The following is a 27,953-nucleotide window of genomic DNA, read 5'->3' as shown; positions in this document are numbered from 1 at the left end:
CAAAGAGAAAATATCACAAAATGATGCATGAATTCGTAACGTGCGGACGTAAAAAAAGTTTTTTTCAAAAATTCACCATAAATCGAAATATTGTGCTAGACTTTCCAATTGTTTCAAAATGAAGGAAATTGATTGAATATTAATAAACTAAGTTTTTTTAGCTTACAATTGCATTTTTACCATTTCGATCGAGTTAAAGTTGACCGAAGGTTGATTTTTTCTATTTATCGTTATTTATATGAAAATATTTCAAAATGGTAAAAGCTAAAAGCATGATTTATTTTTTTATTCTACATGAAATTGCGCACATTTTGATGTATAACACTTTATGTAACGAATAATATAAAACGGCAAAAATTACGACAAGGTGACTCAAGAAATGCTAAGATTTTTAGCGGAGTTATATATACGATGGAAGGAAAAAGTTTTTCAAAAATTCACCATAAATCGAAATACTGTGCCAGAGACTTTCCGTTTGTTGCAAAATGAAGGTAAAGGATTGATTGTTACTAGAATGCAAGAATTTTGGCTTACGATTGCGTTTTTCGAGCATTTCAATCGAGTTAAAGTTGACCGAAGGTTGATTTTTTCTATTTATGGTTATTTATATGAACATATTTAAAAATGGTAAAAGCTAAAAGCATGATTTATTTTTTGTTGTATTCTACATGAAATTGCGCACATTTTGATGTATAACACTTTATGTAACGAATAATATAAAATGGCGAAAAAATTATGACAATGTGACTCAAGAAATGCTAGGATTTTTGGGAGCGAAGGAAAAAGTTTTTTCAAAAATTCACCATAAATCGAAATACTGTGCTGGAGACTTTCCGTTTGTTGCAGAATAAAAAAGTAAATGATTGATTGTTACTAGAATGTAAGAATTTTGGCTTACTACGATTGCGTTTTTCAAGCATTTCGGTTGAGTCAAAATTGACCGAATGTTAAAATTTTGTCAGTTATCGTGATTTAAATGAAAATATTTCAAAACTGTTAAAAGCTAAAAGAATGATTTATTTTTTGTTGTATTCTACATGAAATTGCACACGTTTTGATGTATAACACTTTATGTAACGAATAATATAAAATGGCGAAAAAATTACGACAATGTGACTCAAGAAATGCCAGGATTTTCAGCGAAGGAAAGTTTTTTCAAAATTTACGGATGCCCCTCAGGACACCCCGATGCTTCCTAGGGGTCGTAAAAGGCACGGATGTGGTCCTTGGTCGCCTTTGGTCACACGTGGGCCAACAACACGGCACTGAGAAGCTGGGTCACTTTGGCTGCTGGGTCCTTCTCCAGCATCCCAGTCTAAAACTTCGTCTCACACGCTCACTACCGACAGGCAGTATGCGCCTTTCACGGTCCTGACGGCTTTGAGACATCTCTGCAAACGTCCTGTTGCAGCACAAATACGCAAACACTCGCCAAAGTTCTGCAAACACGGATGCGTCAAAAAATCGCTCTTCCGCGGTCCGATGCTGATGCTGTCTGGTACGAGAAGGAGGGAATTCGCTCATGCGGCGTCTGGGTGGCGCTTATAGACAAAACAACAGCTTGATCCGTGAACTCCCAGCATCCCCCAAGGCGCGTGATTTGAAACCTTCCGCAAACTAGGCCTATAATTATTTTTCCGCGAATATTTAAAAAAAGCATTTTTAGTCGACGTATGGTACGTCCACTTGACATCCAACGGACAATTTTCGTCGACGTATGGTACGTCCATTAGGCGTTTAATGAAGTATGAATTACTGTATCATTAACATAAAACCTCCAGGGATTTAAAAAAGCCATCATCGAATGAGGCATGCATATATGTATGTTAAAATTTTCTATTGTTACAAAAAAATTTTCTATTGCTTTGACATAGGCTCCATGGCGACACACTATTGGCTGAAGGAGTTGGAAGTAACAAATCACAGTGCTTGTAGCAAACCTGCCCCCTGCCTCTCTCTCTCTCCATGACGACAAACTATTGGCTGGGAGGGATGGAAATAGCTGACTGAAATAGCCAATCACCAAAAGCTCGTAGTTCAGATGCTTTGTGTTTACTAGTCAGGAAGTGTATTTTTTTTCTTTCTCAGAGAGAGAGTATTTTTTATGCATATGTAACATGTATGTTTATTTGGTTTGTATGGTTTTATAGACAAATGTAATGTCTGTCATTTTTTTCATATTTTCCATGCTACAACTTTACACTTCAATAACTAGGGAAATATAATAAAATATAAATTAGGTTAGGTAAGATTTTAGCATAATTCTGTGGAATTCCCAGTCCTTTTCTGGTAGATAAGGGGGAGAGCGGTGTAACCCTAACCGTCAGTCATTTGACATATTGACGTGGGCCAAACAGTCTCTCTCTCTCTCTCTCTCAATGAAATATGAGTTACTGTATTACAACCAAAAATCCTAAACAAACTGAAACTGCATGAGAGAAAATGGCTGTCCCTGATTACAGGGGTAACTCGATTAGTTTTCACATGTAGCTACAAGCCATATATTTTTAACCCTTAAGGGACAGGCTAATAATATATCGTTCACACCCCCCGACTGGGCAAACTTTATGGTTGGCTAATTTAAGAAAAGACACAGCAATGGAAAGTGAAAGATATGCAAATGCAGATGGTATAAGAAAAAAAATCCTAAAAATTTTTCCCTACCTTCCACGGGAAATTGAAAGTGATCATTTACAACCGTGTGGGGCTTTTTTTTTTTTTTTTTATAAAACACTCGTAAATTTTACCAAGTTATACATGTTTTTTATAATAATTTATTTTGTAAAATTATAATTACAGCTAACACAGTATCATAGCAGATAAGAACTAAAATCAGTAACAAATTCTTGAGTATATTTGTTGTAAAATATTTACATAAATTTACTGAGATTGGGAGATGCAGTAACATTTTTGGAGGTATACATGTTTTTTCTAACATTTCTTTGCAAAATTACAATTATAACTGACATCATATCATAAAAACAAGAGCTAAAACCAGCAGCAACCCCTGGGCATATTTATGAGCAAATAAATAAAAAGATGTCATGGGAGAGAGAGGAGCAAGACATCCCTCCATCAAGTCAAGAACAATACTTATCTCGCTGAGACGCCCACTTTCTGAGCTGAGCTGATTGGGCCATTGAAGTGATGGAAACACTTTCCAGCTCGATACAGCCAAATCATATGGCGCACTATATTAACACTCATATGAGGATTTCCGTCCATTATGGGTTATGGGTAATGTTATAAGATGACTCTGAAATATTAAAATATTTCAAGATGATAGTTCAAGGTATATTTGGTGTTTGAACTATTAAAATAGGCAGTTATCAATGTTTTTAGAGGGGGTGTCAAGCATTCGTGGATTTCAGCTATCCGTGGGTGGCTGTGGTCACTATCCCCTGCAAGTACTTACTTAGGTTTTATATATAAAATTCATTTTAATAAAATACTTTATAAAATACAGTCCAGTACTAGTACAGGCAGTCCCCTGCTTATCAGCGGGCTTGGTTACTGGCAATCTGGTTTTTGGCACTTGTCTAGCGATGAAAATCGGTACTGATTTCCCGTTATCAGTGCCGATACATACCTATCAGAGCCGATTTTCGGCGCTTATTGACGCCAAAAACTGCCGCTTTCAGTTATAGGCGATTTTCGCTTATCGTCACGCTGTCAGAACAGAACCCCTGCCAATAACCGGGGACTAACTATATTGTGTTTCAGTAAAAAAAATGTAAATAGTACTGCATGTATTGACTTTGCGTAATTCAGGTTGTACTTGTGAACAAATCAAGATATGAAAGCAGTTCAGAATGTAACTTGTTTGTAAGTAGAGGAGTGTCTGTAGACTACACTCACACATACCAAGCTCCACTAAAGACACTCAGGAAATAAACATCAGGCTACTGGGTATCAGCAAATAGAGAGAGAGGGGCTTCACAAAATCTTGGGATCCAGTTTATCAAACATGGTGAAAAACAAAGAACACCTTGAGTATTCTGACGAGCAGAAACAACTTTGCGAGCCTACCTGATTGGCTTTGCTTATTTTAGTCAGTAACAGCTAAAGCACAAGATGTGCTGGAACATTCCATTTATGAAAGTGGAGGTTTGTATCCTCATAGGAGCAATTACACTTAAATAAAATTTTGAAATGCCAATTTAAGTACATCACATGGATGTTCACAAGAGGAATTATATTGCTGTAGGACAATTTGTGCGCTTAAAACTACTCACTCGAGCAAATGATACTCCTGTTCCATTAGTGTCAGCTGAGGATCCATACAAGGAATCAGAAGTAGGGCTGGTGCTGCTATCACTTCCAACTGACATACTAAGATTTGCTGTCTCTGGCACCATCGTCACGGAACTGAAAGCCAAGACATGCTAATTTTAAAAGGGGAAATAACCAAGAGATCTGAAATCACAATTCATAACCTTACAAAAAATCCACCTAAATCCATAAACCACAAAAAAACAATACATAAACTACTGCATGTTTCATTAAGTTTCATGATAAGGCAAATATCCAAACCTGCTTGGAAAGTCATCACTAAATGCTGGAAACTGTGTTAGAGAGTCTATTTTCATGTTTGTTGCACCTTTACTACGGCCCAGCATTCTGTCTTCCTCTGCCTGCACACGCTTCTCAATTCTTCTTTCCTCTCGAGCTCTTTTATTTCGTTTTCTCTGCCTCATCTCTACTTGATCCTGAAAGAGTGTAAGGGAGATGGTTTTAACAAAAGGCTAACAAACAATTCCTCAACAATATCCAAAATTGTCCCATATTTTCAGATCCTCCTCCTGCAGCTATAAGAAAATGTCAACCACATCCTTATTCAAACCAAAACTTACCAAATATTTACTCTAAAAACAATTAAACTTCACATCTGCTTTTGTCACAACCACCAGTTTTAAAAATTTATCCGGTTACATATCTCTAATTTATATCAGTAATCTCTTGGTTACCCAGATTAAAAGAAACTACCTAGGCCCTGGCATTTAAGGACAAAATCCAAATACTGTAATAGCAAGCAAAAAGACTCTACTGGTGTAAAACAGCACAGCAACTCGGTACTCTTACTTCCTCTACCTTATGAACCCTGCATAACTATAAATACTCAATATGCTTATAAACAACAACCATCACACTTTCAACTGCAAACTTTAGACTAAAAGCAATCATCTACTTTTTTCCAGTAATTTTAACAAAATATGTTTAAATACACTTTGAACAAAAATTGAACCCTTTATTTTTCTCTCCTCGTAAACGAGACAATTCAGTAGGTAGGTAGCATATCTACATTTACCCACAGCCTACCATTAATGTATTTTCAAACAGCAACTTTCTTAACCCCTTCGGTACCGTGACGTTTCTACGACATCATAGAGGGTACAGTGACGCTCCCTAGGACGTATATTTATCATCATAACTCCATAACTCTATAGGGAATGTTTGTAGTGCTGGATTATGTCTTCTATTTATTTTTGCAGGTGTGGGTAGGCTGTACTAACCAACACTAAGCTGCTGCTCCTTTTTTTTCAGCCACTCATGGACATTCTTGGGTGTGATGTCACTGCCTTTCTCATCATCAGTTTATGCACAGTCATGCTGAAGTTCACATGTCTGTTTTTTCATGATTTTGTTTTACCTTCGTTTTCACAGCAAAAAGCATGAGTAAAAGCAGTGATATCTCTTCCAAGGAATATGAGTTATTTTTTGTTGTATTCTACATGAAATTGCACACATTTTCATTTATAAAACTTTATGTAACGGCTAATACAAAACTGTGCAAAAATTACGACAAAGTGACTAAAGAATTTCTGAGATTGTAAGAGCCTGACTCCGCCTCTTCTAAACGTGTGTGTTGTCGTCCATCGGAGTGGCGAGACGTTTGTCATCTTCACAAACAGAAACATACACACAGTGTGACACAGAAGATTCGTTGGAACATTATGAGTACATGATTAGAATGCTTGCATGGCAATGCAAGTAGTGGTGATTGTACATACATCAAGACAACAATGGTTAGGGAGAAACAGACGGAAATATTGTATGGTTGAAATCGTGTTCCTTTAGAGAAAGAAAATGAGACCCTCTTGTTGTCTTGTCCACTCCGATGGACGATGAACACACGAACACACACGTGTTTGGAAGAGAAGCGTCAGGCTCTTACAAGATTTTCAGCAGTTAAAATTCGGTAAATGATTGAATATTACTAGAATGTAAGAGTTTTAGCATAATTGCAAATTGACAGTTTGTTGCAAAATATGAAGGTAAATGATTGAATATTACTAGAATGTAAGAGTTTTAGCTTACAATTGCATTTTCTGACCATTTTAAGGAAAAAGTTTTTTTAAATTTACCATAGTCAAAGTTGACAGAAGGTTGAAATTTTGGCACTTATCAACCATTTTGGTCGAGTGATTCATATGAAAAAATATGTCAAAATTGATAAAAGCTACAACCATGAGTTATTTTTGGTTGTATTCTACATGAAATTGCACACATTTTCATATATAAAACTTTATGTAAAGGCTAATAGAAAACGGTGCAAAAATTACGACAAAGTGACTAAAGAATTCTGAGATTTTCAGCAGAGTTAGCTGATGCTTTCTTTTGGAATAAGAAAGAAATTCGCGCATGCGCAGCTGGGTCACGCTTGTAAACAAAACAGCGTGATCCGTGAACTCCCAGCATCCCTCAAGGCGCGTGATTTAAAATTTTTTGCAAATGAGGCCTATAAGTATTTTTCTGCAAATATTTAAAAAACTTTTTGTAGTCAACGTATTTTACGCCCACTTGGCACCCGACAGACAATTTTTGTCGATGTAAAATACGTCTAGTCGGCGTGTAATGGTTAACTTGACATATGACCAGGAAGGGGAGTGTTGCCCTCAGATTGTCAAAGTTTGTGTACTGCAAATCTCTCTCTCTCTTTTTCCTTCATAAATCATGAATTTCCATCTTTTGATATCTAATGTAACAATAACTTCTCTCTCTCTACCTCCCACATTATTCGCCCTGTCTCCATGTCTCCGTAACAATTCATAACTACTTTATCTCTTGATATTTAATGTAAAGACAACCCCATATCTCTCTCTCATGTTAATCTCTCTTTCTCTGTAATAATAATTCATAAATAATTTCACTCTCTTAAGGAAACACCCTTCTCTCTCTTTCTCTCTCTTTTTCAGTACTGTAATGAAATATGAATTACAGTACAATATTATGCTAACTTTTAAGTGAAATTAATTTAGGGTTTTAACCCTAGAAATAAGCATTTACTGTATGTATGTATTAGCATTTTTTAGGGACTGTACCAAACTTATACGAATCTTCACCTTGCGCAAGGGGTTCTGGAACCTAACCTCGCGTAAGTTTGAAGTATTATTGTACTGCATCACCTGGAGTATTTACACTCATTTCTTCTTCCCTGTTTGGAGTACTGCTCTGTGTGGTACTTGGGTGCTGACTCATCTCAAAATCTGGGATAGTTTTGTTGTAAGCCAAGTTCATTTTGTGAATTCCTAATGTTGACTTGTGGCATAAATTGAGTTCATCGTCAAGTTCTTCATTGGAGGGGTGGGCAGAGCTCTCGGCTAGCAAGCTGTTGGCCCAGCGTTTGACTCTCCAACCGGCCAATGAAGAATTAGAGGAATTTATTTCTGGTGATAGAAATTCATTTCTCGTCATAATGTGGTTTGGATTCCACAATAAGCTGTAGGTCCCGTTGCTAGGTAACAAATTGGTCCTTAGCCACGTAAAATAAATCTAATCCTTCGGGCCAGCCCTAAGAGAGCTGCTAATCAGCTCAGTGGTCTGGTTAAACTAAGATATACTTAAGGCAGGGCTTAACCCTCGCTCATATGATGACTGCCTCTGTGCAAACGTAGTGCAAGTGGCTGCCCACATAGCATAACCCTCTCATTGTATCCCCATATCCTTTCCTTCTGCTGCCGAAATACTTGTCGTTCTAGGTAGCTGGGAGAGGGAGAGAGGACTGGAAAGGAACCTACCTGGGACAGTGGCCATATTGGTCCCAAGGTGGTTCGGCCTCGCAGTTCAGCCATGAGCACCCAAATTCGTCGACTCCTGTCTTGCTATTGTCAAGAGCGGACATTCATTTCCCACTCGTACTTTTCACAGACTTGCCACCCCGGCTACAGCCACGTGTCTTAGTCCAGGATATCCCTACTGGATTGCTTCTTTGGACTCCTATGATAAGCCTAAGATGAACTAATATTTTGGTGACATGTTTTACGCAATTATCAGCGCCAGTAAGTGGAAATTGGGTCATATTTGCTGAACTCAGTTACTGTACATCCGTTTTATTTTGCATTCCCTATACATAACTCGTAATTTTGCAGGTTCATCTCCCTTTGAAGACCTCTTGGGCATACAGTTTTCAGTTGAAGATTCAAAGAAAGAATATTTTTTCAGTATGCTTATGACTGTACACAGCATTACCATTGCCTCTCAGCCCACATCTAATTGCTAACCATATGAATGATTTTTATTTTTTTTTATTTACTGTATATTTTACTTATACAGGCAGTCCCCAGGTGATGGCAAGGGTTCCATTCCAGTAGCAAGCCGCAACAACTTGGAACATGGTAAGATATGTTTGCCCAGCACCCTTCACATCAATATGTCACGATGATTGACAGTTAGGCCTACATCCCTCTCCTGCTTATTGTACCAGAAAAAGATTGGGAATGTCACAGAATTACGCTAAAATCTTTCCTAATTTACTATACTTTACTATACTTTTCTAGTTACTGAAATACAAAAAAGTTGTAACTATAGCATGGAAAATGTGAAAAAATTAATGACAAAGTAACGTCACATTCATCTATAAAACTATACAAAACAAATAAACATTAACTACGTTAGCCTGGGGAAAGAAACGGGTTTTTAAGCGTTTCCCTGTTTTCTCACCTCCCTATAGTGAACCCATCCTCCTGGTGGCTACAGCTACCTAAACCAGCTTTCTCACCTCGTTATAGGCCCTTCAGATACACTGCTCAGAAACTTTTTTTTTTTTAATATCCAATGTACAAAATACATTATTCTTTAATTACAATATTGTGTTTAGGAATTTTCAAGTAACAATATTCTACAAATTGTTTTCATATAAAGCACTAAATAATCAACTCAAATAGCTTTCTTTTTTATAATTGTAAAACTAGTCCCAGTCTTTTGTTGCTAATGGTGCTGCAAGACTGAAACGACGTAACTTCAGAACAACCACCGTAACCTGGAACCGATTTTTTTATGAATATATTTGAAAAGTACTGCAAGATCAGAACGACATAAGTCGAGACCAGAGTAACCCAGGGACTGCTTATATTGCGGTGGTGCCAAACATCCAGATAATGTTGCTGTCTGGATAGCATGACTACCGATAAACATGTGATTACTATAATTCAACGGCAATTTTTTTTTAACTTTCAAAAGGCTTATCAGATGACTCATTCCTAAATGAGGGGTGCAAAAATAGACAAACTTGGTTATGAGAGAGAAAGACAAACATACCTGAAACATTGATTCAGTGAGCTTTGATAATAGTGGCTGACCCAGTGATACTTCTACCACATCAAAGCAGCATGCAACTGGCAGATGTCTCAAGTACCTCAAACGATTCCTTAGCTCCTCTGTCATAGTTGTGGTTTCCTGAAATAATTTAATCATCAATGATAAACAAAAAAATTTACAAGCTTACTGGTAAAAATCAGTCTATATACTAATGAACATTAAATAAGGATTTACGACACATCTGTTCACTTCAAATAACAGGCTTACATAATGGAACAGCTCTTTTGTAAATCTAATAAAAAATTATCAATGATCTACTACAATGTTCACACAGAACAATAATCCTCTCTAATGTATAATTATGTATCTGCTGTAAGATCAAACTATTAAACAATATACTCACCTTCTCTAGCACCTTTGCTTTGATTATTGGGGGGCAGTTCTCCAATGATCCATATTCTTGGACAAGCATTTTCACATTTAATGAATGCAGATAGATCTGAGCTCCATTGCTTGCTTGGTAAAAGAAGAAAGTTGACTTGGGAGCATTTTTTGGACCCTGGGGATACATTGGACAAAATCAAACTTTTCCCATAATAAACACATCCACTGATGTCAAACTTGCTAGTTCAAAAAGTCAACCAAATTGAAACTTTCAAAACTGAATTATTTATATCGCAATGTAAATGGCCAGCCACACCCAGCACAATTTTTAAAATTAATTATTTTATTCTGGTACTAGTTTTGAAGGAAATAGTCTTGAATGGTTATTCTGACCATACCACTAACATAGCAAAAGGTGACCACATCACATAGAACTGCTAATTCAAACTTGCTATATGGAAATGTATACAAGTTCACAGTCCCTTATCCAAAACCCCTGGGACCAACTGTGCTTCAATTTTTGGATTTTTTAGTATTTCAGCACTGAAGGTTGCTCCATAAGTACAGAAGTACATTTCATTTCCAACAAAAACTTTCTGTAAAACTAAAAATATACTAAAAAAATTGTAATTTGTGTATTTGCATATATACTCATGTATCATGACATCCTTAAAATTTTGTCCCAAAACATGATTCCATCACATATAATAGTGTGTTGTGAGATGCATTTTTGGTAGATTGCATGAAGCAAGTTTCTTTCTCAGTAGACTGTACTAGGCTTAGCTTCCTATGCCTGTTTCAGTTTCAGCAGATTTCACTGATGATGCATGTTATAAGTAAGTTAACTTTGAACTAATTAATAGGCCTAGAAGCAAAGTATTAAGTTTAATGCAAACCATCATAAGTTCAACCAGGAAAACTTGTGGCTTGTGTAAGATATCATTACTATCTCTTACAATTAAACACTTACTGTACATAAACAACAGCAAGTACTGACCTAAACAACCGAATCAAAAACAGCTTTCTGCCAATGTCAGTTGCTGTACCTAACATGTATTATCAAGAGTTTGAGTTACAGTTGTCACTTCATTCTCCACTAAAAAATCTCTGCCTTTAGAATTTCACAGATGAAGGATTGTAAAGCTGTACTAACATAAATAATAGAATTGAGAAACAGCTGATCGCCAACGTCATTCCCCATAACTATCGCATGTTTTATATTAAGAGTCGAATTAAAGTGGTCAACTTGTTAAAAATTGATGATTCTTAATGGTGACTTGCATACATAAAAATAAAATAGATTTTTATTCATCCTTCACACAATGGAGAAGGTCTACAGAGAAATACTACAAAATTAAAACTTGTAGGTTATAGCCATGGCTGAATAAAACAAATATATAATGAGCAGGCTACAAAACGTTTTGGAGTAGGCAAACGCGATGTCCAAAAATGGTATTCTAGGAAAGGTTTGTTCCCATCGTTTTACACTCGCCCTACAGTTTTCTTCATAACCTATAAAAATAAATGCTATCAATATAAATTTTCTTCATAACCTGTATACGTTACTTCCGGGGGTTCCGATCTGGGGGTGTGATAAGCAAAAATTGCCACTAACCGAAAATTGGCGATTTCCGGCGCTTTTTCGGCTTATCAGCACCGAAAAGTGCTGGTTTTCAGTTATCGGTGCATCTGTTAGGTATGTATTGGTGCCAATAACCAATTATCGGTGCCGTAAAGCGGAAATAGGCGATTTTCGGCGTCGAAAATTGCCGATATTCGTCGTTAGGCAAGCGTCATAAAACCGGATCGCCATTAACCGGGGACTGCCTATATCACTAATCACTAATTCGAATATCACTAAAGCAGGAAAACAAATCCCTTACCTAGATATGGGCGTTCTGGTGTTGTTGCTATCTCAGGCAAGACAATTTCTGTTTGCTTCCGTCCCTCTCTTGCAACAAACTTACGAGACACGATTGTTCAAATTTCTCCCTCATAAAATGTATATTTATTACTTATGTTAATGGAAAGTGTGAATGCACTACACGGTAAGAAAATCCGAAAAGGAAATAAGTCACAAAGCACCAAGATATTGCTTGAACCAGAACCACACAATTGAGATGGTTCATTGGTAAAACCCTGACGCTCTGTTTGGTGCTGTTATGTACTTATATAATTTCATATTTCCGAAAATACACAGTAAAAATATGTCAAGAAATATAAAATATTATATGTATACTAGTTGGCATGGTACATTTCTGATACGACTATGACGAGTTCAAAATACCGAGATACATAGCCATACATTTACAGTCGTCCCTTGTCTATCATGGGGGTTAGGTTCTAGAACCCCCCGCGATAGGTGAAAACCCAGAAAGTAGCAACCTTATATTTATTTTATTATTTATTGCACATATATATTTTAAGGCTTTATAACCCCTCCCCCCATACCTCTTATAAACCTTTCGCACACTCTTATTAACCTTTCCCACAGCTATAAACACACCCAATCACTTAAACACTTTTTATACTCTTGAACCTATGCAATAGTTCACAGAACAGAACATTAACAGTGATACAAATTCTTGTGTAAGTAGTACGTTACAGTAAACGGCCCCATATTTGTGGGGGATGTGTACTTCACACCCACCTGCGTGTACTTAGAACCCTTCTAAAAATACTTAGAACTGCCTATTTTGATAGTTCAAACACACAAAAAACTAAAAATGCTCATACAGGTATTATCCTACTTACGATGGGGTTAGGTTCCAAAAAACCCATCGTTTCTTACAAAAAACATATCTCAAATATAGCCTAGCCTACACTATAAAGTATACTCTCTACATATACGGTATAGTAATTATTAATATCAGCTAATTCTGGAGGTTCATGCAGAGTGACCTATGGTGATTTAATACAGAGAGAAATTGAATAACAAACAAGAATTAGCTTAGCCTACACTATGGCATATCGTATACATATACGGTAGCCTAGCCTGCATTATCCTGTACTCTATATTCACATAATATTATACAATCATCAATGTAATGAATATGCATCTTTCCATGGGTCTTTTAAAATGTTATGCCTTAATTCAATAATATTGTATATATACTTATATTGCTTTTGGATTATAAATTGCGATCATAGCGATCAATGTTTTGGTTTGGAAATCGATTACGTGGTAAGTTTATTTCACTGTATTTTTGGTTTGGAAATTGATTACGTGGTAAGTTTATTTCACTGTATTTAACTCAGTTCAGAGCGCTTTTCTTGCTTCTAGTAGCGTAAATGAATCTCTAGATACTTTATTTATAAGGGGCAAGGTTATTTTTTGTTATACTTTATGAAATGTTTTTAAGTGAAATATAACTTAAATCGTTTTCTTGTGAAATTAATTTAATTATTTTTCATTAACAGATGAAATTGGCCGTTTGGGGCATATTTGTTATGTGCAAAAAAAAGAAATTCAAGATTCCGTTCACTATTTTCACTTGATTTCATCATAATACAACCTTACGAATTTATCGTTTATCGCCATAAAAATAGCAGTAGTATGTGTTCTTTCAAGCCCAGTAATTTTGATTAAAATACTTTCTCTCCAATTTTAATTATGGTCGAGTTTCATCTGATGCCGATGCATGATAATTTACCGTCATTAGGAGCTTGAACATTGTTTTCTCAGCTTCAGCTACAACTTGCAGCTTAAATTTAGCAGTATATTTCCTTGCTGATCTTTTATCCATACCGAATAAGGGTATAATGTAAAAATATACCAGTTCTATTCTACTTAACGTCAATTGTACTATAAATACGGTAATTGTTTGCCACTGTTGTTATCCGATTCGGTTATAAGCAAAACAACAGTTTTTCGTTCGGTTATTCACGGCTGTATGCGTTTACGCAAGAGTATGACACTACTAACAATACTTTTATCATTCTCTTTTACTTTTTTAATTAGAAGTGGGATAAAGAGATGGAGGAAAAGAAGCTGATCTACTGTAATATGGTCTCTCTTGCTGCCTGAATATTGTTATATTGGTATTAATTGCTTACCCCACTGCAAAATCGAATTATCGTAAGGTGAATTATCGCAACTCGAGCACTACTTGGGTACCTGAGTATTTTAATAAGTTTTATCACAAAAAGTGCATTTAGTCATGAAAATGGCATGAAAATAGTGTAATTGGTGAATATTTCTCAGTGAAAAATAATGCGAATGGGTGAATTTTCAGCGAATAATGCATGTATATGTTCCATAGAGAAATCCACGAATAGGTGAGCCAGCAAATCGTGAAACGGCAAATACGGGGGCCTTACTGTACAATGATTTACTGATTTTCAGCGCTTGTCTAGTAACGAAAATCCGCTTATTGGCGCCAATAATTGGGTATTGGTGCCAATAATTGGGTATTGGCGCTGATACATATCTAACATAGGCACTGATAACAGAAAATCGGCGCTTTTTGGCACCAATAAGCCCCGAAAATGCGCTGGATCTCGCCAATTTTCGGTTATCATCACACCCTCAGAATGGAACCCCAGCCGATAACCGAGGACTGCCTGTACTGTATTACTATTTTGATCTGTTAGCATCATAATATGCATAGAAAAACTGATCGTTCCACATTTGTAAAGCTTACGTTCTGAGAGTCAGCTGACCAAAGCTGCTTAAGAAAACAATTTTCACTACTGAAATTAAAAATTTATTATTGAATTAAGAAAATTTTTTAGCTGAGAGAGAGAGAGAGAGAGAGAGACTGATGTAAAACTAAGCCTAACAAATTTATTATTGGAAATATTATTTTAAAATACTATCTTGTGTACATTTTGTACACAAAACTACTAAACTTATGATACAGTAATTCATATTTCAAATAGAGTTTGAGAGATTTTTTTTTTTTTTTTTTTCACAGAGAGAGAGAGAGAGAGAGAGAGAGAGATGGGATTTCAATTTAGCAATCTATATATTTTTGTTGTTTACAGTAATATTAATATTTGAAAATTAGTAAATTATTTTTTTTATTATAAAAAATGTATTTAGTCATGAATATCAAAATTTTAGGCTACAAAATGCTTATTTTACCACAAAAATAAAAATAAATACCACAAAATCCCGCATTATAGCAAAAAATCTGCGATACAAATTTAGATATATTAAATAAAAGATCTGCAATGCAGTAATACTGCGATGAGTGAACCGCGATATGGCAAGGGATGACTGTACTTTGATGTGATATTTTTTTTAGACAATGAACCAGCTCTTATAATAGAAAATGGGTAGTTTTAGTAGGATATTGAGGTAAATTTCTCAACTTTCTACTATCCAGAATTGGCACGTCATACAGACATTGTACGACAATTTGTCATTCAATGTCGCTCACAGGGCAATATTGCCTCGAGATACACAGATACACACTTACTCTGATATTATATTTTTTCAGAGAGAGAGCCAGTTTTTATCATAGATATGTATTTTAGTTTGAAAGTAAAGTATATTTCTTACTTCCATCTAAAAAAATCATACAGAAATTTTTCACTCAGTGCCGCTCAAATGCTGGTAAATGCAGTGAACAAAAATGTAAAAAACCCACTTAAAAATATTTTTTAGCAATAATATTTCAGGACATGTTTATTTAGACATACCAGTCAAAAACTGTAAAAAACTACAAATCGATAATTCCTCAAAATTCGGCAATCAGCGCGCCCCTTAAGCTGGGAATACGCTGGGCATGTCAAGAGGTTTGAAGGCAAAGTAAAACACAACAAATCCACCTACAGATAAATTATTTCTAGTTCCCCTTGATACAATAACCTACTATAATATCCACCTCAAACTTGCTACAGTAAACCGGCCATATTCACGGAAGATGTGTACCACATGCCCCCACAAATAGCTAAAATTCGCAAATACTTAAAACCTGTCTAAAATTTTGGCGTTGAAGATCGCCTATTTCTGCTTATTGGTGATGATAATTGGGTTCTGGCGCTGATACATACCTAACAAAGGTGCCGATAACCGCACTTTCGGCGATTTTCAGTTATCGTCACGCCGTCACAACAGAACCCCCGCTGATAAACAGGGACTGCCTATTGGCACCTCTGTTAGGTATGTCTCAGTGCCAATGCCTGATTATGGGCGCTGATAAGCAGAAATCAATGCTGAAAATCGCTGATTTTCATCACTAGACAAGTGCCGTAAACCCAGTTTGCCGATAACTGAGAGCTGCCAGTATTCACTTTTCTGCGGGGAACTTTTACTAATTCGCGGATTTTGTAGATAACATTACAGTGTGAGTACACTGTAAATTATTTTTGTTATAAAAATCAGTATTTAGTCACGAACCTAATATGAAAAAATAGTCATTAGTGAATAAACAGTATTGCTCTACAAAAAATAAAAATTACAGGCAGTACCCAGTTATCGGCAGGCTCAGTTATCAGCGGTCCGGTTTTTTGGTGCTTGTCTAGTGATGAAAATCAGCGATTTTCAGCGCCAATTTCCACTTTTTGGCGCTGATAATCGCATATTGGCACCAATACATACCTAACATAGGTGCCCATAAGTGCCAATTTTTGGTTGTTGGCGAGTTTCGCTAATGTCATGCTGTTGGAACAGAAGCCCCGCCGATAAGCAGAGACTGCCTGTAGTGATAATTTTATATAATTATTTTTACCAATATACAGTATCAAGAAAACAGGACAACTTCAATACTATGAGAGAAAATGGCTATGCTTATGTATACAGGGCTAACTTGATTAGTTGTCAAATGTTCTGTAAGACAGTTATTTCATTTGTACAGTCATCCCTCACCATATCGCGGATTTTTAACTTGGATATCTAAATTTGTACCATGGATTTTTCGCTGTATCATGAAATTTTGCAGTATTTATTTTTATTTTTGTGGTAAAATAAGCATTTTCTAGCCTAAAAAATTGAGAAAATATTTATGTTCCCCCTTTTTCCCCTTGTTTTTTACAATCTCTACTTCTTTAAGAAAATAAAACTGCTCATTTTTTCATTGTTTTCCTTGATTCAATAATACGAGGGAAAGTCAAAAAGTTCCAGGAAAAATTCAATATACTCTTTATTTAAGGAAATTCAAACATTTTTCTACATATCTACCATCTAACTCTATACACTTTTCAAGGTGCTGTTTCCACCTCTGCAACCCTTCTTTGTAGAAATTTGGGGCCTTTCTATTAAACCATGTTGAAACTTCATGTTTAGCAGCATCCAAAGATTCAAACCGGACTCCTCTTAAGTGTTCCTTGAGTTTTGGGAACAGGAAAAAATCTGAAGGAGCAAGATCAGGACTATAAGGAGGATGTGGAAGAGTTTCCCACCTAAATTTCTGTAGGACTTCTCCTGCAACCCTTGATGAATGTGCTGGAGCGTTATCATGATGGAACAAAATTCTGCGGTGCAACTTTCCTCGACGTTTTTTAGCCAATGCAGTCTTCAGTTTTTGCAAAACACCTTTGTAGTAGTTCCCGGTGATTGTTTTTTGTCCTTCAAGGAAATCAATCAAAATCACTCTTTTGGAGTCCCAAAACACTGTTGCCATAACCTTCTGGGCAGATCTCGCCACTTTGAACTTCACTGGTGCAGCTGAACCTCTTGCTAACCATTGCTTTGATTGAATTTTACTTTCTGGGTCATATTGATGGATCAAGTTTCATCTCCAGTAACAATCCGGTCAAAAACTCTGATTCATTTGATTCAATCTTCGTTAAAACTGCAAGAGAAAGTTCAGCTCTTTGATGCAGTTGGTCTTGTATAACGCTTTTGGGACCCAACGTGCTGAAAGTTTACTCAAACCAAGATTTTCATTTAAAATTGAAAATGCGGAACCATGGGAGATCCCATTTTCATTAGCTATCATATCGATAGTAATCCGACGATCTTCATCCACTAGATTCTGCACCAAAGCCACAATTCTTTCATTTTTGCAGTCGATGGTCTTCCCTCTCTTGGGTTGTCTTTGAGGTCCTCCCGACCATCCTTAAATCGCTTTATCCAATCATAAACAACTGATTTAGATGGAGAAGAATCTCCATAAACTTGTTGCAAAGCTTCAATAATTTTTCCTGGTTTCCAATCAAGCTTGGTCAGGAACTTGATGTTAGCTCTCATCTCAAAATTTTTATTTTCCATGGGTTCAAGAAGTTACTTTTCTGAAGCAGATGTTAACAACACGGTAGCAAGAGGATGACTGAGGTAACAAGTCTATATGGATCACTACATCACAGATAATTGTTTACCAAGTATTTGGGTTGTTTCATTCCTGTGTAAATACATCATTCAACAATTTTTCCTGGAACTTTTTGACTTACCCTCGTATTTAATAAATGTGTGCGCTGATCTTAACTTTAAGTAAAGCAGTGAATTTGGAGCCCTAAAGTGTAGTGTACAGCAGATAAACTGCTCATTTTTACATTGTTTTCCATGATTCAATACATATTTGATAAATCAGTGTGATCTTCTTTACGTTAATGCAGTGAATTTGAAATAAAAATAAAATACGTAAAGTACAGCAGACGAGTAGACAAACACTCACAATTATGGAAAACGCAGTACAGCTGCTTCAGCTTGAGCTACTTTGCCCAAGTGAGATCATACATGGCACGCTATTGACTGATGCATGCGAGGCGACCAACCAGAGCACCATGTTCTGTATCCTGGGCACTGATTAGCTCTGTGACCGTAACATCAGTCTATATCTCCCACATACCAGCATCTCCCCTTGTCCATTTTACATTGATGCCTGATCACTGTGCAATGTTGCTCTGTGGTGTTCTGTTTTTGTGAAATTTTCATAAGATATTGAATTTATTTCAAGCTCTACGATGCTGCCCAAATGTTCTGCGCCTTCTAAGGCTTCTGGCATCAAACCAAAGCACCAGAGGAAGATGCTTACCATCACAGAAAAGGTGGAACTCCTTGAAATGCTCAAGGAAGGGAGTTATGCAGCTGTAGACTGCCATTACGGGATTAATGAATCTTCAGTTCGCTACATAAAGAAGGACGAAAATAATATAAGGACAACGGCAGCAGCGTCTTTTAACAAGACTGCAAAAAGGACATAACTTCCCGCAATAAGGCCATTGTGAGGACGAGTCTGCATTGGCCCTATGGATCAGTGACTGCAAGAATATCTCACTGGATACCAACACCATCTGCATGAAGGCCAAGAAGCTGTAAGAAACTTTTGAAGAACACTGACGTTCACGACAGTGGTGAGGACGAGGACAAAGAGGACAATGCAGAAGCAGGACTATCGAGTGCTTCTCCCACCAGACCAACCACATTCAGTGCCTGCAAGGGTTGGTTTGACATGTTTCAGAAATGCTTTGGACTTCAGAGTGTTTCTCTCCATGGAGAGGCTGCCTCTGCGGATAAAGCCAGAGCCAAGGAAGGGGCTTATAAGCCTGAGCAAGTTTTTAATATGGATGTAAACGGGCTTATTTTGGAAGTGAGTGCTGTCTTGCACTTTTTTGAAGGATGAAGCCAAAGCACCTGGATTTAAATCCCAAAAAGATCGTGCAACTTTAACTGTGTGTGGGAATGCTGTGGGCTTTATGATAAAGCCAGGGCTTATTTGTAAGTCAAAAAACCCCAGGCCCTTAAAATACAAGAATAAGAATGTGTTGCCTTTGTACTGTACAAACAATCCCAAGGCCTGAATCACGAAACTCCTCACGTCGGATTGGTTCTACCAGTGCTTTATCCCGGAGGTCAAGCTTCATCTGGCAGAGGAAGGCCTCAAATTCAAAATGCTCCTGATCATGAACAACGATGGAGGTCATACTGTCGATCTGTCATGTGACGGCGTGGCAATAAAGAGTTCTTGCTGCCGAACACCACATCAGATTCAACCCATGGATCAAGGTGTTATACGCGCTTTCAAGGCTCTCTATAAGCGAAACACTGCACAACCTCGTTGAAGCTATGAACTATGACAAAGACATCTTGATCAAGGCATGCTGGCGTGACTACACCATTGGATTATGTCTCCTAAATATTCAGAAGGCCATAAAGGTGAAGAGTGAAACTTTAAATGCCAGCTGGAAAAATTTGTGGCCAGAGGTGGTCCATGATTATAAGGGATTCTCTCCTGATGAAATCCCATCACTCTGCGGTAGATAAAGCCGGGAAGGTGGCAAAACTACTGGGAGGAGATGGCTTTAATGATATGATGCCTGATGACATTAATGAACAGATCGATGCCCACTCACAACCATTGACGGATGAAGACCTGACAGGGATGACAAAGTCAGCAAGCGAAGACGAGGAAGAGGAACAAGACAAACTAGAGGCTGAAGAGGAGGAGGATGGCCTAACACTCGATCGCCTCGCAACCATGGTCAGAATGGCCAAAGAACTTAAGTGAGTGGCTCCAGAATGGGAACCCTGGGCACTTCGTTTGTTGCTGTTCTCAGATACAATTGAGGGTGGCTTTTCGGTTTCTAAAAACCTTCTCGCCCAGAAGAAAAAGCAGCACCAGCAACTCAGCATAACTATGTTCCTCACTTGGAAGACAACATCAGTTACAACTGTGCCTTTACAAAAACAGAAGTTACGGACGAGGGTGAAGATACTGCACCACCTGATGAAGTGGCGCCTTCAGAAGAGCTGTAATGCTCTTCTTGGCTGTGCAGTACATTCATCTCATCATCATCAGTGCTGCACAGCTACGTAATTCATCATCATCTTCATTAAAGTTGCATAACTCACTGGTGAGTATCCATATTGATTTTTATTTGTTAAAATTACATAGGTTTAAGAGTGTAGGAAAGGTTACTAACATTGTGGGAAAGGTTTATAGGATGTGGGGAGGCTTTATAAAGCCTTAATACATAAATAATACAACAAATATAGGGTCGCTACTTCGTGGATTTTTGCCTATTGTGGGGGTTATGGAACCTAAGCCCCATGATAGACGAGCGACGCCAACTATATTAAAGATTTATTTAATTTTTATTAAACATTTTATAGATATTTTGCTGTGTTTACATAATTATTATTTTAAAATTAGTAAATCATTGTTATATGGGCAGTCCCCAGTTATCAGCGTGGGTTCCGTTCTGACGGTGTAATAACTGAAAATTGCAGATGCCCGAAAATCAGAGATTTTCAGTTAGCGGCACCTCTGTTAGGCATGCATTGGTGCCAATACCCAATTATCAGAGCCGGTAAGTGGAAACTGGCGATTTTCGGCGCCGAAAATTGCTCATTTTCATCACTAGATAAGCGCCATAAACCCGATTGCCTATAACAGAGCCCTCCTTTAACTGGGGATTGCCTCTAAGCATTTTAGGGGGCATATATACAGGCAGTCCCAGGTTATCAGTGGGCTTGGTTATCGGCGATCCGGTTTTCCAGCGCTTGTCTAGCGGGGAAAATTGGTGATTTTAAGTGCCAATATGTACCGATTTCTGTTTATTGGTGCTGATATGTAGCTAATAGAGGCGGCAATAACTGATGAAAATCGCTGATTTTTGGTTACCGGCAATTTTTGCTTGTCGTCATGCCGTCAGAACACAGCCTCTGCCAATAACCGGGGACTGCCTATATAAGAGTAACAATTGTAAAAGGGTACAAATATAAGATGACTTAGGGTATTTTGGGATGATGGTTTGGGGTGTATTTTTGTTTGAATTAAAATTAAATTGTTCTAGTATGATAATTTAGGGTATATTTTTGTTTGAACTACTAAATTAGTCAGTGAAATTTTAAAATAGACAGTTATAAGCATTTTAGTTTAAGGAGTATGGGGTATTTGGCAGTTATAAGCATTTTTAGAGTGGATTTTGCATTTCCGCAGTGGGTTCTGGAACCTATCCCCCGGAAAAAGTGGGGGAGCACTAATTTTCCAACTACACAACTAATCATCTTTGCTCAATGGTCTGGTTAATTTCCTCCCTTACTGTTTCTAATGGGCTTGTGGTAGTGAGGCTTATAAATAAAAAAAAAAAAAAAAAAAAAAAAAAAAAAAGCCAATTCAGAATATGTGCTGTTTAAGTTACTGTACTTCATATAGAATGTGGTGTTACCATAGCATTATTTGCAACAAACATATTAAAAAATGAAGCCTGCTTAATATTACATTAATGATGAACTCAAAAAGCACCATACCTGGCCACCTTTGGAACTAAGACTGCAAGGCTGCAGATGCGATATGTCAAGGTCATCAACTGTAACAGTTGGGACTTCAGAGGGTGTTTCAGAGGCACAAGATAATACTTCTTCCCCTGTAGCACAACCAAATTCATCAAGCGACTGAATCTTACAGTCATCAGGGGAAAATGGACTAAGAGGATCTTCTGATGAGGGAAGACTTTCACAAGAAGAGGGCTCCTCAGGGCTTGAAAGAGAGAGTGCTTCCAATTCACCTTCAGGCAGATCCACTGTATCCAAGGTGTCACTGCAAGCACTGATAGCATCTCTTCTTGACTGCAAAAGTGCCAGTGCTTCAGTAATAAAGCAGGATTCTGGTTGATCACCCTCTTCTACTAGTTGAGCAGTGAGATCTCTAAGTTCTCTGTCCAAAATGTGAATCTTGACCTAAATAGAGGAAAATACACGCTTAAATTTTAAAAAAATGTGTAGCATAACTTTCAATGATGAAATGGCATGTTACAAAACTATTTTCTAATACAGGCATTGATTTTCTAAAAATACTTAAAACCTACGAAAATTGGAGCTTGAATACTCTATACCTCTTCCTTGGAAGCCAGCAGTAGCTTAGAGTATGGATTTGCTGCTGTTACCACACCAATCCGAGGAATATCTTCAATCATCTTTGGAGAGAATGAGGCAGCAGGCATTGGCAAAAGAGAATCCCGTTCACGACGCATCAACTGTAGTTCTATCTCCTCCCCAATGCCAAAGTCCTTGTGACAGATAGCAACAACACTAGGAGAAGAATGTCCTTTAGTGATTAATTTTAATTTACAAAGATGATAAACAGTGATTTATAAAAAAAATAACTGATTCTGAATGCATTCTAACATTTTGTTTAAATTACTTGAATTTATTGGTGAAAAATATGCTTAGCTTTTAGTATCAAACTGACTAAGTATTCACTTTTGAAAAGTGTAACTTCATCTCACCAGAATTAATTTTCATAGAAATTTTAATAAAATCAAGTAAATTAGGAATAGTATAGTCTACATAAATTGTATACTGCAATAAAAAGGAAAAGGAACAACTTTTATGTCAACTAAGTTCACCAACATAATTTTCCAATTCTTTTGACAAACTTAGTTGACATAAAAGTTGTGCAATGAAAATCCTGGTAATTCCTACTGTTAAAAGTTAGCTTGTATCTTTGTGCCATTAGGTGCAATCAGCATTCAAAATAAAACAAATAACGCCTGGCTAACATGCTAGAACTATTTCTGTAATCGCCTGTTTCCCACCAGGTGGCATTGGAATGTTTATGTTCTTGTCAGAATTGTTCATGACCATTCACTAAGATGTGGGGAGGCTGGGTGGGTTTCCACTAACACTAGGTAAGTACCAATTAATCAATTTTATCACAAAAATTTTCAATATTTAGAATGAATTTTACCTACTGTTAAAGTTAGCTGACTACCACATTGATTGAGGATGGTGGGTTAGTGCAGCCAGAGAAAGAACTGTTCAGCCAAGTGAACTAAAAGCTTTTTAATGAGGGGAAAAAAGCTTCTACACATTCCTGTTTTGTAATCCTTACTGTTAAGTACGGTCGCCAGACACTGGAACCACAGCAGGGCCTAAGGCCCTCATAGAGAGACTTGTTAGGGGAACCTTACAGGGAAAAAGGGACTACATCGTAAAGCACTCCTGACTACCGTGCTAGAGTCGAAGGGCCATAACCCACTGTCCTAAGTAAAGACAACTACCACCTTCAGATATTAAGGTGCATTCCTATACAAAAATGTGTACTTTCATGCTCCCGAAATTAAAAAACTGGATTTTCTAACAGATAACAATAAAAGAGAAAGAAAGGTTACTTTCATTTTTGGCTTAGGAGAAAGCGCCCCCCTTCCACAATGATAGGACTAAGGACTTTATACATCTCATACAAAATCTGAACATTTCACAAATAATTTGAGGCAAAACCAGAGTTACATCTCCCTTGAGCTGTGTTCACAACCTTCTCTTGCAAAAGCTTCTAAAGGAAATAAAAAAATGTGCTTACAGCACACACGCCATGAGGCTTTATTTAACAAAATGATAAAAGCTCAAGATTCAACAGAGTGCACTGACATTAGCTTTCTCGGATACAGGAGTGTTTGGCCTCCTAAAATCACAGTATAAATTCTTCAACTCCTCCTCTTAAATGTCAAGTCTGTCCAGGTAAACCCATAGAGTTCTAACTTGACACAACAAAGTCACTTCTTCATTACCTTCCAAACCAATTAAATTTAGCAACGTCACAGGTCTGGGAAGGCTTCCACCTCTACGTCTTTTCTCCAAGCAATGAAAGAAAAGAGAGGTCTACACTTCAACAGAGCCCACATACAAGAAAGGGCTTGAAGCTCACTAATATGTTGTCGCAGTAAGAGCTAAAGAAAAAGTGTCTTCAAAGTTCTGAACTGATGCCTTATCCAAAGGCTGAAACTGAGGTAACATTGAATCGTTATGAACTGATTACGTCAAAATTTCATCGTAAACCATGATAAGATTTGAAATTTCCAGCTCAAAAGATTAGAAATCTCTTTCAAATTAAATCATGAGCGATATTCCAGTCAGTATAACGCAACAGGATATCTATAGTGGCACTGGTGTTGAATGTCACTCTGGACAAGCACCAAGATCGATAAACTAACCACTGTTATTGATACAGTCTAACAGTGGAGGACCTTCTAGGCTTTGGAATTGCTTCCCTGGCCACTAAAAAAGCCTCTAGATCATAACAGACAGTTGACAATTGCCACAAGGTCTGATGAAGCAGCTTCATGTGGTGGTTTGATGGGATCTTCTCAAATAAGACTGTCTGAAAAGATATTTCCTGAATAAAAGAAGTGAGGGACATCTACCGCCAAGAAAGGAAGTTTGGGAAACCATTCCCATTGGGGCCACCTAGCAGCTATCAAAACCATCCTTGTGTTCTGAAAAGGTCACAACTTTAGTATTTTCTCAAACCAGCAAGCAAAGGAAAAACTAAAGGTCTACATTCAACTACTCTTGAAGAAAGGCATCAACTGCCCATGCCTGAGGATCCCAGTGTGGAGGGCAGTAAACTGCGAGTGCTGTGTTTTGGGCAGTAAGGAACAGATTGATATTTGAGTCTCCCAAAAGATTCCACAACTTCTGGCAAACCTGTGGAAGAAGAGACCGGTCTGACAGAAGACCTTGCCTTTTCCTGCCAACTTGGTCTTCAATAACATTTTTTCTCCCTTGGACAAAATGAGGTAAAGGACTGACATCCTAGGACTCTGTTCAAAGGGGATAGAAATTTCTTTGCTAGCCTGAACAGATCTCTCAACTTGTGTCTCCTAGCCTCTTCTAATGAGAATCAGATGAACTGTTGGAAAAGACTGATTGTATTGTCTCTGACTAGGTGTTCCACCTGTGTAAGACCATTCCAAACTACCAAAGGTCATTTACTAGAAGTTTACTCTTCTCTGCAGTCCCACTACCTGACATCAAATGTTTCTAAGAATGAACCCCTAATCAGCCTCCAAGACATCCGAGGACAATGTAAGGTCTGGGTTCTTACGATCTACACGAAAATTCCCTCAAAAGTGGTAGAAACAGAAATACTGTCTAGAAAACGGTCTATCCATTTCTCTCTTGGTAAAAACCCATAAAGATGGAATCCATCTTCATCCCCAGATATACAACTGACTCGATCGGAAGCAGCTCAGATTTGTTGACACAGAACAAAATGTCCAGCCCCAAAGGCTAGAAATAGCCAACACACTTGTGGTACCATACTCGGGCCAAAACACAGAGCTTAGAATGGGAAGACCTTCCTTTAGAAGACAAAGTGTAGATACTTTTTCGACTGAGGAGGTACTGAGATATGGATGCATGTGTCCTACATGCTGATGGAAATCATCCATTGCCCTTCCGAATGGCCACTAGACTGAACTGAATGACTCCATTGAAAAGGGAGTAAAATGAATAAACTCTTTGAGGTCCTGGGAACAAGAAAAACAGGTTTTGATGTAGGAAAAACCTATTTTTGGTAGCCTCTGTGAATCCACAAAGGAGTGACTCAAGTCCCTAGAGGGGCTCCTTAAGATAGACCAACCAATTTCAAAGAATTCTCTTCTAGTTGGTCTTGGCTAGTATAGTGCACGTTGACACTGGTATAATATAGGACTCAAGACAAGAGGGATTCTCTTGTCTACAGCAGCTGCCTAGGTTCAATTCCCATTCCTTACCTGTGGATGTGGCAACAACGCCCAACATGTCAGCCATCTTTCGTGGCAACGATGCACTCCACGCCAACCCTTTCACTCACTGCTCTTTCAGGACTGTGCATGATAATTATTAACACAAGTCCCATGCCTTTTTGTCAGGGAGAGTGGGTGGGTTTGAGGACTCAAAGCAGCTAATGAAAGGTTTTTCCCTTGTCAAAACCTTTCTTGATAGCGTAGCTGCTGTTCGTCCTCAAAGGAGCTTACAAAATTAACTGACAGGTGACAAAATGGCTTAGCTCCTAAAATTCAATCCCAATAACCCAGATAAAATTTTGGGCAAGGTTCAAACAACATTCTTTATTCCAGATACCCATAGGCAACGACAAACATGAAATTTCACAAACTTTCAACTATTAACCCCTTCACCACAGGGACGTACACATGTACGTCTTTTATGGTACAGTAATAAAAGACCGTGACGTACGCCTATACGTCTTTCATCCCTCCTCGAAAAGCAAAGCTGTTTTCTTCAGCTTGGATGGGTTTCAGGCGTAGTATTGTGTACGAGAGAGGTGCAGAAGCTCCACCCACTATTCATTCTAGCCAATGAGTGTCCGATGGTCGTCGTGACGTCATATTCATATGGGATATTATAAGGGGTATCGTCCAGCAGCACATGCCAGTGTGCCTCAAGCTTTTATGTATGAAACATTGTCACGATCTTGTGAGTAAATCATTTGGATTCGAATGCTAAACTTTTTTCCCTTTTGATTGGTTATTTTACAGTTTTTTTTTTTTTTTTTTCAGTATCATGATGTCGGATGATAGTATTTCAGATTCTGGGTCTGAATACCTGCCAGATCTGTCAGATGATTATAGTGATAGTGGTGATAGTTGCTTAGAGGATGACAGCGACACCGTATTTAGAAGACATTGAACCCATTGTCGATGAAGGTTGGCGGTTCATAACAGATCCATTTTGTGACGTGCGCCAGACCCACCCCCCGATTTCACGGAGGGTGACAATGGGATCTCTGTTTGCACACCAGACTTCACCTGCCCATGAGATGCATTTTGTTTCTTTTTTTGTAATGATGTTATTGACAGACTGTGTGAATGGATGAATGCTCGTGCAGAGGAGTATTTTCGGTCAACAGGAAAGCGGAAGGTGAATGGACTTCTGTTGAGGGCTGTCACTCGTGATGAGATGTATGTTTTTCAGAGCTTGCTGATGATAATGGGGGTGAATAAAATGCCCCGTATGTGTATGTATTGGTCACGAGATGCCATGGTAGGGGGTCCAAGGATCTTTTGTAAAGAAGTGATGTCTCGAGCAAGATTTCTTTGCTTGCTGAAATTCCTGAGGTTTGCTCCATTAGACCAAGTGGATAAGAAACGGCCTAAGACTCGTATTGAACCATTTTTTGACTTACTGCGCCAATGTAGCCAGAATCTGCTCACACCAGGGAAGGATATTGCTGTAGATGAGGCACTGATGCTTTGGAAAGGGAGGCTGGGATTCAAGCAATTTATCCGAACAAAAAGATCCAGATTTGGAATAAAGGTTTTTATACTATGTCCTTCAGATCCAAATTGGAATGGCTATTCATGGAATTTCGAAGTGTATTATGGCAAGGACACGAGTTTTTCTCTACCTGACCCAGTTGCTG

The 27,953-nt window shown here is 37.8% G+C and overlaps 1 protein-coding gene across 3 annotated transcripts in view; it reads right to left on the bottom strand.

Annotated features, from left to right (window-relative positions):
* LOC136827876 (E3 ubiquitin-protein ligase RNF10) overlaps window positions 1–27,953 on the bottom strand; it is a 257,261-nt gene that overhangs the window by 48,826 nt on the left and 180,482 nt on the right. For all 3 annotated transcript variants that reach the window (XR_010849850.1, XM_067085336.1, XM_067085337.1), the window contains exons 6-11: window positions 22,645–22,840; window positions 22,061–22,489; window positions 9,941–10,096; window positions 9,538–9,675; window positions 4,534–4,709; window positions 4,236–4,368 (exon numbers count right to left, since the gene is read on the bottom strand). Coding sequence is in view for 2 of the 3 variants with exons in the window: in XM_067085336.1 (XP_066941437.1) it covers window positions 4,236–4,368; window positions 4,534–4,709; window positions 9,538–9,675; window positions 9,941–10,096; window positions 22,061–22,489; window positions 22,645–22,840 (1,228 nt within the window). In the remaining variant the exon portion in view is untranslated. The remainder of the gene's footprint in view (window positions 1–4,235; window positions 4,369–4,533; window positions 4,710–9,537; window positions 9,676–9,940; window positions 10,097–22,060; window positions 22,490–22,644; window positions 22,841–27,953) is intronic.

This window comes from Macrobrachium rosenbergii, chromosome 42, assembly GCF_040412425.1.
Source record: "Macrobrachium rosenbergii isolate ZJJX-2024 chromosome 42, ASM4041242v1, whole genome shotgun sequence".
Taxonomy (NCBI): Eukaryota; Metazoa; Arthropoda; class Malacostraca; order Decapoda; family Palaemonidae; genus Macrobrachium; species Macrobrachium rosenbergii.
Note: the sequence above shows the minus strand (reverse complement) of the source record. Positions and strands in the feature narration are given on the sequence as shown.